This window comes from Pediculus humanus, genomic scaffold (genome assembly GCF_000006295.1).
Source record: "Pediculus humanus corporis 1103172107416 genomic scaffold, whole genome shotgun sequence".
In the NCBI taxonomy this organism is placed as follows: Eukaryota; Metazoa; Arthropoda; class Insecta; order Psocodea; family Pediculidae; genus Pediculus; species Pediculus humanus.
In genome coordinates, this window is record NW_002987040.1 from 262314 (window position 1) to 280199 (window position 17886).

Below are 17886 nucleotides of genomic sequence, written 5' to 3' on the forward strand. Positions count from 1 at the left end.
TGAAAGACGAAACGAGAAAAGAAAAATGTTTTTTTTTTTTTTTTCGAACGTTGTCACAATGCCAAATCAAAGTGGCAGGAGAAAAGAATTTAAATAATAATAATAATAATAAAATCGAAATGAAATAAATTTTTACTTTTTGCCTTTCTCCATATATAATTTTTTTTTCTTTTGAGTTCATTGACTCCGGGAGTACAAATAAAATAAAAAAAAAATTTCCCATTTTCTTCAATAATGACGTCACTCACACACAAACACAGAAAAAAAATTTCATTAAAACTCACCACCGACCCTCTACCACCTGGGGAAAAATAAAACAAAAAAAAAAAAAAAAGAAAGAAATTTGTTTTTGCTGTCGTTAATTCCGCAACAGATTACTATGGTTTTAATCATCATCATCATCATCATCGTTCTTTAATAAATTCAATAAAAATAAATTCGAGATAAAGGTCATAGAGATAGTAAAAAATTATTTACGATTGTAATTTTTTTTTTTTTTTTACTTATTCTATGACTTCCGGTCAAATAATTATTTTTTTTAAAAACGTCATTAACGTCACGTGGTACATACACTACGATAATTTAATTATTTTTTTTGTTACAGTAAATATGTCACAGACATCTCCGTCATCACTGCCAGATGCGGACGTCATACAAATAGGTCCGCTCGTGCCAACAAAAATACTCAACATAAGTATAATTAATGTAAATAATAATAATAATATTAATAATAATCAAAACAATCAGACGACTTATCACGAAGTCGATACAATACCGACAAGAACGGGAGGAGATGAACAATTTCGATGTCATCATATCGATTATCAATATGATGTTGTAATGGCGACCATCTGCTCAATGTATTTAATTTTTGGAATCATTTATAGTTTTTTCGGTGAGTGACGTCATCATACATTTTCATTTTCTTACCGAACGACATTTTAGAAAAAAAAAGAAAAAAAAAAATTCTTAATTTCGTAAATGATAATTTATACACGATCTGTGTAAAAAAGAGAGAGAGAGAGAGAGACGCCATTAATTAAAACTATATATATATGAATTGAATTGATGTGAGGAGGTAATAATTAAAAATGGCGGAATTATTGTTCTATACTACTACCTAAATTCATTGTTTTATACGGAAGGTTAACTAAAACAGAGACAAACTAAAACTAAAAAACTAACTTTGATGACAATAATAATAATAATTGTAAATAATATATATGACACGGTTTAGTGAATTTAAAATAGAGAGAGAGAGAGAGAGAGAGAGAAAAAAAAATTTCAACGTTTGTTTTTGTTTTGTTTAGTAATGCTACGATGAATATAGAATAGCGAAAGTAAATAATAATAATAATAATAATAATAAATATTCATATGTGGAAAACTTTCAATTATTTTCAATAAGATTTTCGAGTCGTGTGTTTGGTCTTTGGAGGAGGGAGAAGAACGGGGGGCTAAACGTTTAAATTCGACAGGAAATAATTTTAAAAAAAAAAGGTTATGCCATCACGTTAAAAAATAATAATAATAAATTTTCAAGGTTGAAACGATTTAATTTATTTATTTCCGGTTTGATTAAAATCGTGTTTCGTCGTCGATATTCTTTAAAAAAATTGACTTCGAGATATTAAAAAAGGAAAAACCGGAAGGGAACCTTCCTTAAAAAAAAAAAAGGTTCGTTAACTTTTCGATAATACGAAATCTATATCAGATAGAGAAAGAGAGGGGGGGAGAGAGAGAGAGATAAAAAAAAAATTCTCGTATTACAATTATTTACGCTATATATATATATATATAGCATGGCAAACAATTGTGATAACCAATCACAACGTGAGGTTATTCACCGCGTTCATTACAATTATTACTATTATTATTATTATTATTATTATTATTATTATTTCACGAGTTTTATTCTTTTCTTTTCTTTCATCATATGATTGAAAAACGTTTTTTAACGAACGGAGAGCGAGAGAGAGAGAGAACGTACAAGTACTGCACAAACATAAAACTAATGGATAAATTTTCTGGAAAACCTTTCGAATTTAAAAAAATTTATACGCGTATGCGTACACGCGTATGCGTAAATGCGTAATGCGTAAATACGTAATGCGTATGCGAAATTTTAAAAAAAAATGTTTTTAATTTTTTTAAGGTTACAGATGTTTCAAAGCCATCATGTTTCTTACGGGATTTATATTCGGGTCCATAATAGTTTATTTGATATGCTTACAAGAAAAATTGTTGCCTAGCTACGGAAATGCAGGTGAGTTATAAAAAAAAATTAATTTTTTTTTTACCTTTGCGACATGTTAGAGACGGTTAGTAATTTTCTTTCCTTTTAAAATTTCCTTTCACCCTTTGTAGAAATTTTTTTTTTTTTTTTTTTTTAATAAAGCATTCTTTTTGTCGTATCGAACAAAGCCTACGTTCTGTAATATATTTAAATAAAAATTTGAAATAAATTCATCGTGGGAAAAAATTATTTCAAAGACTTTTATTTATTTTTACCTTGTTTTACTTTGCTTCCAGGAGTAGCCATTTCGGCTGGAATATTATTCGGATTAATAACAATGTTAGTACAATACGTTGGTCTTTTCATGACCGGTTTTCACACGGGTTTATTCGGTGCCGTGGTTGCCGTTGTTGTTGCCGAACAATGTAGTCAAATAACAAGCGTTTGGATGACTACTGGAATATTATTATCGGGTGGCCTACTTTTTGCCATATTAAATTTATATTGGCAAAAAGGTTTGCTACAGTTAACTTTTTACAATATTTCAATTTTTAAAACGATGAACGGCGATTAACGGTACATTTTTTCTTTCTAGGTTTGACGATAGTTGGTACGAGCGTTTACGGAGGAGCCATTATTTCGGTATCCTTAGATTATTTCGTTGAAAAATTACAAATGTTACAATGGATATGGAGTAGATTAGCGTTAAGAGAATATTTTCAACCCTGCTGGTTTAGCTGGTTGCTTCTTTCAATTTGGCCTTTTATGGTAATCGTCGGTCTCATAACACAATTCACTGTAACTGGAATTGGTATACACCACGAAGAAAGTAAGTCACTTGTTTTTGCTATGATTTTACGATGACATCATCAATATTATTATTACTATTATTTTATCCAGTGATGCCTTCCAAAAATACACCGGTTCAAAGGGTGAGAACGAGAGAACAAAGAGCTGAAATGAGACAAAAAAAATATAGATATTTTTATCAAGTTCGAACGGCTCACGGAGATGTCATTAGTCAGGTATTATTATCATTATTAAAAACAATTACATAATTTTTTTATTACCTGTACAATTGACCTTGATTTGTGTGTTGCAGAGTTTCGTTCAAGCAATACAAAGAAAAGCCCTCACGTCAAATTTATGCGATCAGGGAGACATGAACACATTGCAAAGTGATTCCACACATTTGAGTCATTTACCAAGCGAACAAACAGCACAATTGGCTGCTCTTACAGAATCCGAAGATGATTTAAACGACAGCCATAAAACATCATCCAACATAATGGCTCCTCTTCCTCCTCCTTCTCTTCATGACACCGAATCAAATGTCAGTTATAAAAATTATCGATAGTCGTCTATTCACCATTATTTTATTATTATTATTATTATTACACACGCACGACTATATGTTTTTTGTTCATATACGAACAAATGGTTATACATAAAAACCAATTCACTTAATAATAATAATAATAAAGTGCTAAAATTTTAACACAAATGATGTGATATGTAAAGCTACGACCAAAGGCTAAACGAATCCCGTTTTAAAAAAAAAAAAAAAAAACGGGACTTTATTTGTTTTTATCTACATGAATTTATATAAATAAATAAATAAAATATATATATATAAATCAGTATTAAAGAAAAAAAAAAATTTTAAAATTAATTATTTTCTTAGATTACAAAAAGAAAAAAAAAGATAAATATAAATGAATATTTTTAAAAAAGATTAATATTAATAATAATTATTATTTCTTCGTTATTAAAATTAATAATTATAATTATAATAATAATAATTGTTCATAAAAATGGTTTACTTTTTATTTTTTCCACTCTTTTTTTCCTTAAAAAAAAAATTTTATAAACACACACGCACGGATAAAACACAATGAAAAATAACGAAATTCTTAAACGTGTTCTAGAAAGAATGGAACAAAAAAACAATGAACGGAAGCAAATCGCGCCAATTTTGCTTTCGTTCACGACCGGAATCGTAAAACATGCAACGTTTGATGTTCAAACGTAATGTACGTTACAATTACAAAACAATTTTGAATTTTCGTGTATTAATTTCAAAAAAACAAAAATTTCGTTTTATTTATCGAATATTTTTTAACGGAAACGTAATAATAATAATAAATTTAAACACATTTTAAAAAGAGAAAAAAAATTAAAACGTTTTTATAAAGTTAATTAATTAAATTATTTATTTATTTTAAAAAAAAATTATCATCATTTAATTATCATCATTGTTATTGTTTAATGTTAAAAAGGAAAAGCAAATTTTGTTTATCTATAATGTTCGAATATATGTGAAAAACTTATTTCCCGACCGTTAAATAAAATAAAAAAATAATAATAATAAAAATTAATTATTATACACCTGGATATGTAAAATGGTTGTCCAAATTGTTGATTTATGTGTGTTTGTTTTTGTTATTAAATTAATTTATTTATAAATATTTAACTATTTTAGGTTTGCTCCTGTGTTTAATAAATCTTGTTTTATTTTCTCTAAGTAATTCAATTCCAGGTGGATTCATTCTCATCTGAAAAATTAAAAATTAAATGTCAATTTACAAACATTTAAATAAACAATAGATGATAATAATAATAATAGCTTAAAAGAGATAAAGCTTAAAAAATTAATTACTTTTCATTTTTTATTTTTATCATGCAATTTAATACTTAAAGTATTATTTTTCAATATGAAATTTTTTTAAAAGATAAAAAAGGTTTAAGAATATTTGTCTTTGTAGCAGAAGAAAAAAAGAAAAATTAAAAAAAAAGGTTTTTTTATTATAAGAAAATGCTCAACAAAGCATCAACGTAAAGTATTTGTTTTGTTTTGTTTTCCTCCTCTTTGTTTGTTTTTTACAAAATATTATAAAATGTTTTAAATTTAAATCAGATTTACTATGACTACTTAAATTGTTGTAATCGAAATTAAAATTAACAAACGCATACAACAAACAACAATCGAATACGATTTATAAATTAAAGGGAAAAAAAAATTAATAATTTGTTTTGTAATTATTTTTCCCGATTGTTTCTATATAATTATTTAACTTTCACTTTAAAACAAACAAAACAATTTCTTATGGTGACAATGTGTGACGACAATTTTTTTTTTTTTTTTTTTTTAAATAAATGTCTTATTAAGAGAGTTTATTTTATTAACAAAAGGTTGTAAAAAAATTAAAAAAATTTGCTACGGTTCACACCATATTATTTTTATTTGTTACTCCTCTGTGTGTTTATTTTGTTATAAGTATTACATGCAAAAAATTGTCAATTGTTTTTTTTTTGTTATTATTATTTATATAATTAATAATATCGTTATCGTATTTGTTTTTTTTTTTTGTTATTGTCAACATTTGATTTATTCTTTATTAGATGACGTGTTGGAAAAATTCTTCCCCCTTCCTCTTCCCCTCCCTTTTTGTAAACATTTTGTGAAAGTGTGAAAGAAAAAACAAAGAACAATGAAAAATGGGAAAGAAACAAATAAATAAAGAAAGAAAGAAAGAATAAAATATAAAAAAAAATTATTAATAATTAATAACCTCTTCTTCTAATTAAACCATGTCGGCATAAAACTTTGTTTAAAAAAAAAAAATTTTCTCTCTCTCTCTCTCTCTCTCTATCTCTATCTCTCTTTCTCTTATTAAATTCTTCGTGATCTAGATGCTCTGTCTGTTTCCGTCTTCTCGATATCATCCCGTTCCAATTTTTTCATTCTTTTCTGTAAATCAATCGATTAGTTATCATTATTATTATTATTATTATTTTTATTATTATTATTATTAAAATAAATAAATAAATAAAAGCGTAAAAAAAAAAAGTGAAATTAATATTGCAAAACTCGACACTCTCTTTCCACGACGAATGATCAAATCGAAAATTTTCCACGTGATTATCATTATCATTTTCCTCCTCATCCTTTTTTATTATTATTATTATTAATTATTTTATTAGTTTGTATGTTAATATCATTATTATTTCGTACCATTATTCTATGTTTTTCTTTGCATGCATATTCCGTTTCGTCTACGTCGTTATAACAATCGCTTTTATAATCCGGTGGCAATGGTTGCCCTTCGAATTCGCATAATTTTTTCAACGGTTTCGCTTTGACTATCATTTTATCGATGCCTTTTGGTTTTTTCTGTGGACAGTAAAAAACATCCGGTGTCTTCTTATCGAAAACTATGGATTTTCTAAGCATGTCTTTGGATTCTACGAAAACGGCAACCACGAAAACGAGTAGTAAAAGTTGCAAAATTCTTCCTGCACGAAAAAAAACATCATCATCATTATTATTATTATTATATAAATATTAAACGTTGGTGGTGTTGTTGATGATGATGATGATCAAATAATGATGAAAAAACTTTTTCTTTCGATTAATTTAATTAAATTCGTTTTATATAATGAAAAATGTCGCAACCTTGTTGTTGTCGTCATTAAAAAAAAATTTCTATTTTGCTACAAACAAAATTATTATTATTATTATTATTTTAATTGACAACGATCGACATTTATTTAGGGAAATAGTCAAAAAAAAAAAAAAAATTGGAGAGAAAGTTGTTTTTTAACAACAACAAAATGTTTATCACAATGTTTATAAACAGTAGTTTACGACCTTTTATTTTAAAAGGTTAAAAGCCTTAAACAAGGTATGGTGGTGGTGGTGGTGTCGGTGGTAATAGTGGTGGTGATTGTGTATATTACGTATACCTTGAAATTCCAGGTTTCCATAATTGATTTCTTTTTTTTTTTTTTTTTTTTTTTTTTTTTTAACTAAGGAATGAGAAAAAATATCAAGTAACGGAATATACAAATGTAATAATAATAATAATAATTATTACTCAAACAAATTATTGCGGTTACACCGCATTAGATTGAAATTTTCCAAATCACACAATAATAATAATAATAATAATAATAATAATAATTATTATTATTATTATTATTATTATAATTCCTTATTTAAATCCCACCATTTAATAATTATTATTTAATTTGATTGATTACGTCATTAATATTAACAATTTTTTTTCCTCCCCTCCCAATGAATTTTTCGTGGGTCTTAAGTTAAAATAATAATTTTTTTTTTTGTTTAAACAAAAAATTCCCAAGGGAACATATATATATTAATAAGAAAACATTCACGGTTGATTTATCCAGTAATGGTAATGACAACTTTACACATAATCGCCTAAAATTTTATTTTTTTATGGTTTCTGCTTATAACGATCGCCCACTTTAAATGTACGAATGACCGCTAAAAAAATTATTTCGCAATTTTTACATAATTTCAAAATTGTGAGGAATCGATATATCGATCGATTTATATCGATTAATTCGATTAATTTAAATAACTTGACAATTTAACTAATTACAATTTAAATAACTGTACAATTTTTACTTCTCCTCCTCATCCTTCTGTCAAAAATGATTCGTTCCATGAAAAATAAATTTAAAAATCTGGAAAATTTTATGGAATTATAAAAATTTAATGACGTTTCATACAATTAAATATTTTTACGACCATTTTGAATAATTTCGACCGTGAAAAAAAAAAAAAAAACAAAAAAAAAAAATTCTCCAGAAAAAAAAATTTACTTACTCGCCATTGATGATATCATTTTTAAATGATGAAATATTAACTTTGTTGAAAAATTTAATAAATGTTTCTTTCTTTTTTTTTTTTTTATTAAATTCACTTAACTGTTTAACAAACAAACAAACAAACAAACAAACACTTTCAACTCTGAATGTAATTTAACAAACTAGCAAAATGTAGGAAGTACTTTACCTTGAATACCTGAAAAAAAAATTTTTAGTAGTTTGAGTTCATTATGGAGGATGGTTTAATAACACCCTCTTGCGGTAAACTTTTTAACTAATTTTATACAAAAGCTAAACATTTAAAACAAAATTAGTTAGAATTAATGAAATAAATAAATAGTTTTATTTTCATCTTTTTTGTTGTTATTTTAAAAAATAAAATAAAATCACATAAAATTAATCCTCCCCCTCCTCTCCCTCCCCTCCTCTTTTTAACATCATAATAATTTGTTTTGTTTAAACACACGTCAAACCAACCACCCATTTTGATTATGAGTACGTCAAATTGTTTTTCTCAGCATTTTTTTATTATCACATGAATGGTTGTTAGAAAGTAAAACGATAATTAAACCTTTCGTTCCTTTTCTACAAGTCAAACAAAAATAAATAAATATTTATGTGTTAATAACTCTCAGTCGATAACATGAGTCAGTGGCAGAACAATGAAAGGACATTAATTGCTTTTTGCTGATGTGCAAATTCAAACAAATAAAAATTTATGTTTTAAATTTGTCAAACAAATACATAAAACAAAATAATGTTGAGTTATGATACTAATAAATAAATAAATAAATATTTTCTATTTGCAAAAAAACAAAAAGCAAAATCCAAACTTAATGACAAATGATTAGCAAAATGGCGTTGGGAAAACCGTTAGAAATTTAAGAACAAATAAATAAAAATAAAATTATTACCAGTAAAAGTTTAAAAAAAAAAAAATTACACCACAGATTCTATGGTTTAATAATAATAATAATAATAAATCTTTTGTTTTATTATTGATTGTGTAAAATGAATAATAAAAAAAAAAAAAATTTCCCTTTAAGAAAGTAAAAGAAAAAAAATTTTTTTATTAAATTCATAATTGCAAGGCTAACCTAGTTAACATAATTATTATGTTTTTTATGACATGTTTTATTGTGTCTGTTGTTGGTTGTTTTGTATGAATATTATTGTCCTAATAATTGCCAATAATTTCAATTATACATTATATTGTTAGAATAATAATAATAATAATACAGAAGGACAATTGATTATTATCATAGGTCTTGGACAGGTGATATAACATTGAAAAAAATTTACATTAATATTATTAACTGTACAATGACACATAATTTTGTTAAAACAAAACAATTTTTTTTCTCTTAATTATTAGAAATTACTTTAAGATGTTGGGAATTGTTGAAAGTTTCAAAAATCTTATTTAAATATTCTTTTACATAAAAAGAAAACAATGATGGAAAGGTTTTAGTTGTACAGAAACAAACAAACTCAATGTCTTAATGTATAATAAGATGATATTTAACAAATAGAATTTAAATACTTATTCTTTAACTTAATTTTTATTACTTTTACTTGCCCCAATCAATAATAAATAAAATTTTTTGTATGGATGTGAATGTTTGAGTGGCTTTTGTCATAAAGTACTTAATAAAGCATTTGAATAAAAAAAAAAAATTTTTGTTTTTGTCTGTTTCCAATTCATGAAACATTATTTTCCTATTATTAATCAGGAGATTTGATTTAAATACAAGGTCAGATTAAAAATTTATCCTGGTTATTAAAAAAACCGAAACCAAATCCCCGGTTGGCTTTGCATAATTATTTTAATACATAATTACATTAGCGTGCCAACATCAAATGATCTCGATTGTGGTTTTTTGCACTTACCTCTTTTTTTTATTTTATTTATTTTGCAAACGTTCAGAACGAATACTTTAAATTAGAAATAAAACTCACATATTTTATTATATTTTTTCATCTTTTAAAAAACTACTGTTAACTATACACTCTTTTTTCTTTCATCACAACGATTAATTTCATAACGGTTCTAACTCGTCTTCGAACATGTATTACAAAATGGCGCGCGCAGAAAATAGTTTCGCAGCAAAATTTTACCCGCAGCAAATTATTACGTATAAAGGCACACATTTCCAAACTGACAAAATATCAAATAAACCGTTAATTTAATTTTTACCTTTTAATAAATAAGTATTACTATTTCATTTTTTTTTTTTTTTTGGAAAAGTTGTAATTTAAAAAAATATTGTTTACTGTGTTTTTATTTTATTTTATTTTTTTCAAATCTATAAATAATAAAATGCTTTAATCGAATTTATTGGGAGCAATATCGATTTTTCTTATTGATCAATTTATTATGTAAAAACCAAAGCGGTTTTTGTAATTCATTATCATTATTATTACAACTTTAATAAACGTTTTGTAGTGTAGTAAAACAACAACATTCATTGTATGCAATGTTAAGCGTTGCATAATTTATTGCATCGACATTAAAAATTACTTTTTCACGGTGTATTAAAATAACTTATTATTATTATTAACTCTTTTGTTCTTCATTTAATTCCATTTTTCTTTTGTTTTCATTCCGCAAAGCAAAATTAAAATTTACTACAAAATATATAACTTCTGACGTTTTTTTTTTTTTTTTTTTTTTTTGACACAGATTCGATTTAACCGAATTACAAATTTTTTTGAAATTAAAACTTTTCAATAACCGCAAAAAAACACTTGGATTATAAATATTAATCGATAAAATATCGTAATGGGGTATTTAATGTTTTTCTTTTAACAATTTGAAAATAAATAAATAAAATCTTATTTGTCCCAGAGTCCTATTTCTTTCATTTTCGTTTGAAAATATTTTTCTAAATTATTTGCACACCTATAATACTCAGTATCTGGTGAATTATACAATCTGCAATTTGTAAAAACTCTCGTCATGTCGGCAATGAATAATCTTCTCGAATGATAATACCCGCTCCTCAATCTTTCTCCCATCGTTTTCAAATCTGAAATATCAACGATTTATAATAATAATAATAAAATTTTCTTTCGGTGTAAATCAAATATTCAATGTAAATTCGTAAAAAAAAAAAACTTAATTCACCCATGGGATATTTTATGTGATGATAATAATCGGGTACTTCATTTTTATCGACGGGTTTTAAAAATGGCCATGCGTGACTTTGATTTTTGACTGCGTTGTACACTCCGGTAAGTGCACTGCAAAGAGTATCCGGATCGTTTGGTTCTGAAGTAACTCTACTGATTCTCGTTGTCCTGGCAGCAGGTTTCCATCCTTTTCCAAAACAAAAAAAGAAAAAAAAACATGAATGAAATAAATGAATGAGATGTTTAATAAGATCAATGAGATTTCACGTACCGGTTTCTCTGATTCCCGGTATGGCTTCGATTGGAATGCCACGCACTCCTTCTTTAAAACAAGTCAAACCTTGATGAACCTTTTGAACCTCCTGATTTCTTTGTTCGATAATTTTTTTAACGATTTCCTTCTGTTTTCTTATTATCGCAGTAAACTCCGTGTAAACAATGGTCGGATTCAACTGGCAGTGCATGAGGGTTGCTCTTTCGTAATATTTTATATAACCTTGATATATGTTTCTATTTAATTTAATGTCTTTGGAAAAACCCTGCTTTTTAAAATAACCTGCCCGAAGAAAACAAAAAAAAAATTTACAAACAAAGTTTTCATTAAAAAAAAAAAAAAAACCGATATTACGTTTAAAATTTGACAACGAAGAAATTCTCCACCTACCGATGGCAAATTCGTCTGCAAATGTAAGAAAATGCAAAATGTTGTGATTTATAAAATAATCTTTTAAATGATTCATTAAATGAGTTCCGTAACCTTTGACCTGTTCGTTCGACGTAACGGCACAAAATACTATTTCGACAAAACCCTGAGAAGCAAAAGTTCTGAAACATATTCCTCCGATTGCTCTCCCTCCTTTGATAAGAGCCAAAGTTTTGTGTTTTCTTAAATGGGATAAAAATTTGATATTTTTAAAAAATGCTATGGAGAGGGAGGGAGGGAGGGGGGGGACTTCATTACTTACGGGTCGAATACCAATCTTGTGATATATTCCTTCGGCATTCGTGGTAACTGATGAGAAAAAACATTTTGAAGACCGATAAGCCAAAGCATTGTTTGTTTCGAAACGGATTGTGTCAATGAATTTCCAACAACTTGAAATTGTATTATTCCTCGAGCTTCTTCTTGTTTGGCCGCTTCGTCTCTCGGTGCATTTTCCGGAAAAACAGCCTGGAATGATTTTTAACAATAATTAATCTAACTGTTTATCATCCTTTATATATATTTTTAATTTTACCTGGGGGCCAGCGTTTCCTTTACCATCTTCTATGGTAGCCAAAATTTCGGCAATGGTATTTTCCGAAACGTCATCAACATATTCTTCTTGTTTTCGTTTCTTTTCTGGTCGGCCAGATGTCGATTCTCCTGATCTTTTTTCACCATCAGATTTTTGACTGTCGATGAAGAATTTTAAAATATAATAATTATTCGAAATTAAATTTATTTGCGAAAACAAATCTTTGAACTTACGATGTTCCTTTTCTACCGACTCCAGGGGTTACGTTAAAAGTAGTAAAATTATCTTTTTCATTAGGAGGAGCAGTTAGTTTTTCAAACTCTCCTACTTTTCGTCCTGCTGCTGCTGCTGCAGCTTTCGCATCAAATACAGCTTGTATGTGTGCAGGTGGAACTTGCCTAAACTCAGGATCCCATATAGGGGAATTGGGAGCATAAATTTCTTCTTCCAATAATGATAAAAACCTTAAACATAATTTACGAAATATTCATGCATCTTAATTGCATCTCAAAACAAATACTCATTTAAAACTTTTGGTACAACGATAAATCAAGTCTAGACTACGAAACAACTTTTTTAAAAATTGACAGAAAAACTTACTTAGGAAAATGAGTAAGGATGAGAATTCTATTTTCTGTTTGCATTCTGTCTCTTTCAGCATGACATTTATCAATTAACTGACGACAAACAGATTTATAAACAGCTCTTAATAATTTTCTGCCAAATACTACTGTGGTATCGAAATGAGGCAAGGAATCACAAAAAGCAGGAACATGGCAAAAAACTAGCCATCTGAAAACAAAAATTAAAATTTATGCATCAAATAAGATTTTTAATTAAGGTTAAGTTCTCAATAATTAAAAATATACCTAGTGTAATTAATTTTATATGCAGAAGTTGCTTCAGGAGCTGCGACATTCCTTCTAATGCTGGGACTTTCGTAATTCCAATTATTTAAACAGTGAAGAAACATTTTAGCTAACTCATACATTGTTTGCCATTCCTTAAAGAAAGTACAAAAATTAGTTTTTTAAAAGATCATTTTAGTGCTTAAATTGTTGTTAAGTTTGAAACAAACCCTTTGGGCCAAGTGACCAAATTTGTGCAAAACAAAATTTGTGACGGCTTTGGCTATACTTGGTCGTTCAAATGGTGGCTGGCCAAGAGGACCCTCTATGGTTGGTTTTGTCATTGTGACTATACATTTCCTAAGTAATTTAAATAAATAAAAATAAACTCTTTTTGTATCAGGATCCTCTTCTTTTTGCATCGACATGTAAATGTTTTCAACATCGACAACCATTCCGAGGAGCCTATTAATTTCTGGATCAGGAACCATTCGAAGATGAGATATGTGTTGTTCTAAACATATAATACTTTGAATTATAATATCAATGTTGAACAAACTGCAACATTTCAACTTTAAGTTGCAATTAAGATTTCATTACCCAAAATATGGGTGCAATTCCTACAAGGTGTATCATTGCTGGCTAAAGTTTGAGTAGGAGCTGGAGTAGTTTTCCAACCTGTACACAGGCATTCTTCAGCCTGACAAGCAGAGTATACAGCTAATTTCAATAATTTTTTATGATTGGGCCAATTATATACTTGTTGTTTTCTTTGTTGAATCCTAAGCAAATTGCTTTGCTTCTGATTGACTTGGTCAGGAGGTTGCTGTTGTTGGCTTTCATCAGGTTGTTGATTACTAAAACCTGAGCTACCAACTCCAGCAAGTTCGCTGACATTTTTTGACAAGTTTGGATCTGTCATTACTGCTAGCTATTATATCTGCAGACAATAAACGAAAACTATTAAGATTTAATAAATTTATTATTAAATGCATAAATAAAATCTTATTCGTTAACTATAATTAAATTGATTTAATTTATAGGATACAGTACAAGATAAAGTGCATTTACTTTAACGAATTTATAGTAAATAGAATTATTATAAGTATAAATGATTAACATCTTACTGAAATAGACGTCTGAAAATTACAATGTACTCTGTCATTTCTTCAAGAGACTTTTTACAGACATGAAAAATAGAAGAATTTGCTTTATAATAATAATAGTATATGTGTTTTATAATAAATATTTAAGTGCATAATTATATTATGATTAAATGTAAACGTTTTTTAAAATACAGGAGGCAGTGATATTTTAGAGCGCTTCCTGAGTGCGCTCATATTCGTTGTTTACAAAAATGGCGTGCATTTTCGCGAAGTGGTATAATCCAATATAATAAATAGTTTTGCAATATAGTGTTAACTGTATTTCTGAAAATTGTTTTAAAAAATTAGTTTAAAAGAAAACACGTGAAATAGTACAATGACATAGTGCTTTGCTCTGGTGTGCTGCAGAACAGGTTGTAAGCCACGAGGAATTTGATAACCTATCGGATATATTTCGAACGAGCCAAAAAATACATGGCGGCGTTGCCTTAAAAATAGGCGTTTTTTTTTACAGATTTTATCTATAAACATCCACATTATATCGAAAGATGTAATGTTTAAAAAATGAAAAAAAATGCTGAAGAAACATTGTATATTCTAAATAAATAAACTTTGTAAGTTAGAGTGCATGTTTTTACTGTGTAAATGAATAATGATAACAAATTTTTGAAGGGTCTCATGAGGCCTAAAAGTTAATCATTATCGCTCTCGTAAGCATGCAAAAAGGAAAGCACCAGGGCGGGCAAACCCAGGGATACCCAACTAGGAATTATTCTGCGTATCCTGGAAATCCGGATAATTCAAGACAATACCCAAGTAAGTTAATTTTTTAACTAACATGGCTTTGTTAACGCATCATGCATTTAGGCTGCAGGATGGACCTTGATTCATTTGGTTGTGAAAGATATTTAAAAATTTTTATAGATTTCTTTTCTGTTATGATATTTAATAGAGACCATTAATTAAATTAATTTGTTAAAAGTCGCATGACACATTTTAATGAAACTATGTATAATTAATTTGCCGAAATTTAAACGTTACAACTGTCAAAATTAAAGCAATTCATTTTATGATGCAAATTTATGCAATTCTATATTTAATTTCAAGCAAATTTTTTTTAGATCAACTATTTAACGTTTTATTATGTGTAAATGTGTTTTTTTAAAAAACTGCTTTTTTTGTGACTCTTACAAACTTTAATTTTAATTGCTTGAAAATTTTCATGTGGGAATTAAAATAGTTTTTCATTTTTTCTTATTAATTTCCTTGATAATTGAATAATTGGTCAGGTTTTACAATTATTTTAAAAAAGATTTATTTCTTTTCTTTGGAAAATGTTGTGTATGTAGGTAAAAAGTTTAATGTGACTCGACATGAATGTCGAGTTTCAAAATGATTTACATTATTCGTTTCATTTTCAAGAATTTTTAATAACTTGAGAATAAATGATAATTGTTTGTTACAAAATCAAACTGGGCAAAAGATAAAAATTTAATGATATATTTTTCGAGCAAGGCATGACTTTGATACATGAAAATGTACATTCAATTAATGGACAAAAATGTTTTATCTTATTCGTTATTGGGCTGTTAAAAAGTAATCGTAGGGCATGAGCATTACGAATAATTTTTTTCAAAAGATGTTAGCAATTATGAATGTGAACTTTCGATTTGTTTAATTAAAATCAATCGAATAAAGCAGTTTTATAATTCATAATTTGATAGGTTGAAAAAGAATAGGTTTTTTAAATGAAAGTAAATATACATGGTTTGGTTATTTTATTTTTTATTTTGCTTCGCAATTATGATTCACAGCAAATTTAAAAGAGAATGTGCTAATTATGAGTTTACAAGTATTATTTCACTCGATATGTTTTCCTGCACACAAATATCATTCGACTTACATCATAATGGTGATGTGAGTGTGATTTATAAATGTTTTCAATTATAAAAATTAAATTCAATTTAATTTTGCAGGTCTTGCAGGTTTTTATCGAAAATGATTATTACATGTTGTTGTTTTGGTATATATATATATATATTTTAAATTGCAGTTTTACTCGTACTATCTACTCTGTGTTACCTAGATTGTATAATTTGTGTATATGATGATGTGTGATTTTTTATTATCATTTTTTTTTTAAATTATTATTAATTATTGAAAAATTTCTCAGGGGGGGGGAAAAAAAGTTGAAAGCGTTGTCAATATGGTACCTGTTACACGTTATAGCGAAACGTTGTCGTTTTTAACCCAAAACTAGGTATTATTACAGTCGAGTAATTATTTTCACAAAGCTAATAATTTTGATAAGGTGTAAAAATTTTATAAAAACGCTTACTTGATCATTTGTGATTGGCCATGTAGCATTGTGATAAAAATGACATATTTTCATTTGAGAAAATATTACAAATATTTAAATAACTTCATTGAAAATGATACGGTTCTATTAACAATGGAGGGTGATAGTTAGTTGGTTGGTTGACAATTTCTCTTTCTCTCTATTTTGAAAAAAAGAAATGTCGTCAATTGATATGGTGAGTTTTAATAATAAATGATTGAAATTATTTTCCAATATCATTTTTATATTTAAAAAAAAAAAAAAAAAAAAAAAATTTTTTAAATATTTTTATTAGTTTTGTGTCGGCTCTATGGAAAAATATTCTTAAATTTTCTACGGTTTTTTTTAAAATGACACACACAGACACCCAAAAAAAAAAAAAAAAAAAAAAAATGGGATCGAAAATAAGAATTTATTACTTATGTATATATATATATTTATTTATTTATTTTGACGATGAATAATTGGTCAAATAATGATTTAATGAAAAAATTCAGGAAGTTTACGCGCATGGAAATTTTTATTAGTCTGGAACCGGAAGAGAAATAATAATAATAATAATAATAATTACGTCAATTTTTTTTTTTTTTTTTTTTTTCAATTTCAATTGTAAATTCATTTATGTATGCATAAGTAGTATTTCTCGTTAAGTAGTGTACATAGTAAAAAAAAAAAATCAATTGTGCAATCGAATGTTCTCTCTCTTTCTTTCTCTCTCTCTCTCTCTTTCTCTGTCTCTGTCTTTCTTTCTCTATTTTTTTTTTGTTTTTATTTAAGAATATAAATTACGTGTAATTACATTTTATCTAATCTCTAATTATCTTTAGTCAGATTATATTAAATAACTGTTTCTATTGATATCGAATATGAATTCATCATAAATACATAATAAAACATAATTTTTCGTTTATTTCGTACGTTATTATTAACTCCAGGGCATTCATAATTGTGATCAAGTCTTATTTATGTATTTATTTATTTATTGTGTTCATCGTGTTTAATGACTAATTTGAACGTGATGATTCGATAGAGAGCGGGGGGTGGGGAGGGGAAAATATGTAATACCTAATAATAATAATACGTGTGGAGTAGGAGGATTAATCGTATGACGTTGTGCGTAATGAATTTATTTATTTATTTATTTTGCGGTCATTTTTCCAGCGTGGAATTTTTTTTTTTTTTTTTTTCGAGTGCGTGCGTGTGCGTGTGCGTGCGTGCGTGCGTGCGATCAATTTAAAACTTTTGAAAAATCTCATGGAAAAAAAAAAAAAAAAAAAAGGAGAGGAGAGGAGAGGAGAGGAAAAATAAATGTAAGTCATCATCATTGCTCGACTTGAATAATGTGGGG

The 17886-nt window shown here is 27.0% G+C and overlaps 3 protein-coding genes across 3 annotated transcripts; 1 reads left to right on the forward strand and 2 right to left on the reverse strand.

Moving 5' to 3' along the window:
* Positions 1-609: 609 nt before the first annotated feature.
* On the forward strand, positions 610-3593 carry Phum_PHUM067350 (uncharacterized protein; the record flags this gene model as incomplete). Its single annotated transcript, XM_002423515.1, has 6 exons — positions 610-895; positions 2156-2266; positions 2533-2751; positions 2832-3065; positions 3137-3249; positions 3339-3593. The coding sequence occupies 6 exons, from the start codon at positions 610-612 to the stop codon at positions 3591-3593; spliced, it is 1218 nt and encodes a 405-aa protein (XP_002423560.1).
* Positions 3594-5909: 2316 nt separating this feature from the next.
* On the reverse strand, positions 5910-6709 carry Phum_PHUM067360 (uncharacterized protein; the record flags this gene model as incomplete). The annotated part of the gene is made up of 3 exons (XM_002423516.1): positions 5910-5987; positions 6252-6532; positions 6637-6709. 3 exons carry the CDS (start codon positions 6707-6709, stop codon positions 5910-5912), a joined length of 432 nt encoding a protein of 143 aa, XP_002423561.1.
* A 4002-nt stretch (positions 6710-10711) lies between these two features.
* On the reverse strand, positions 10712-14016 carry Phum_PHUM067370 (uncharacterized protein; the record flags this gene model as incomplete). Its single annotated transcript, XM_002423517.1, has 11 exons — positions 10712-10905; positions 11004-11195; positions 11280-11564; positions 11673-11893; positions 11974-12179; positions 12247-12403; positions 12480-12710; positions 12847-13038; positions 13116-13249; positions 13325-13608; positions 13695-14016. 11 exons carry the CDS (start codon positions 14014-14016, stop codon positions 10712-10714), a joined length of 2418 nt encoding a protein of 805 aa, XP_002423562.1.
* Positions 14017-17886: the final 3870 nt, after the last annotated feature.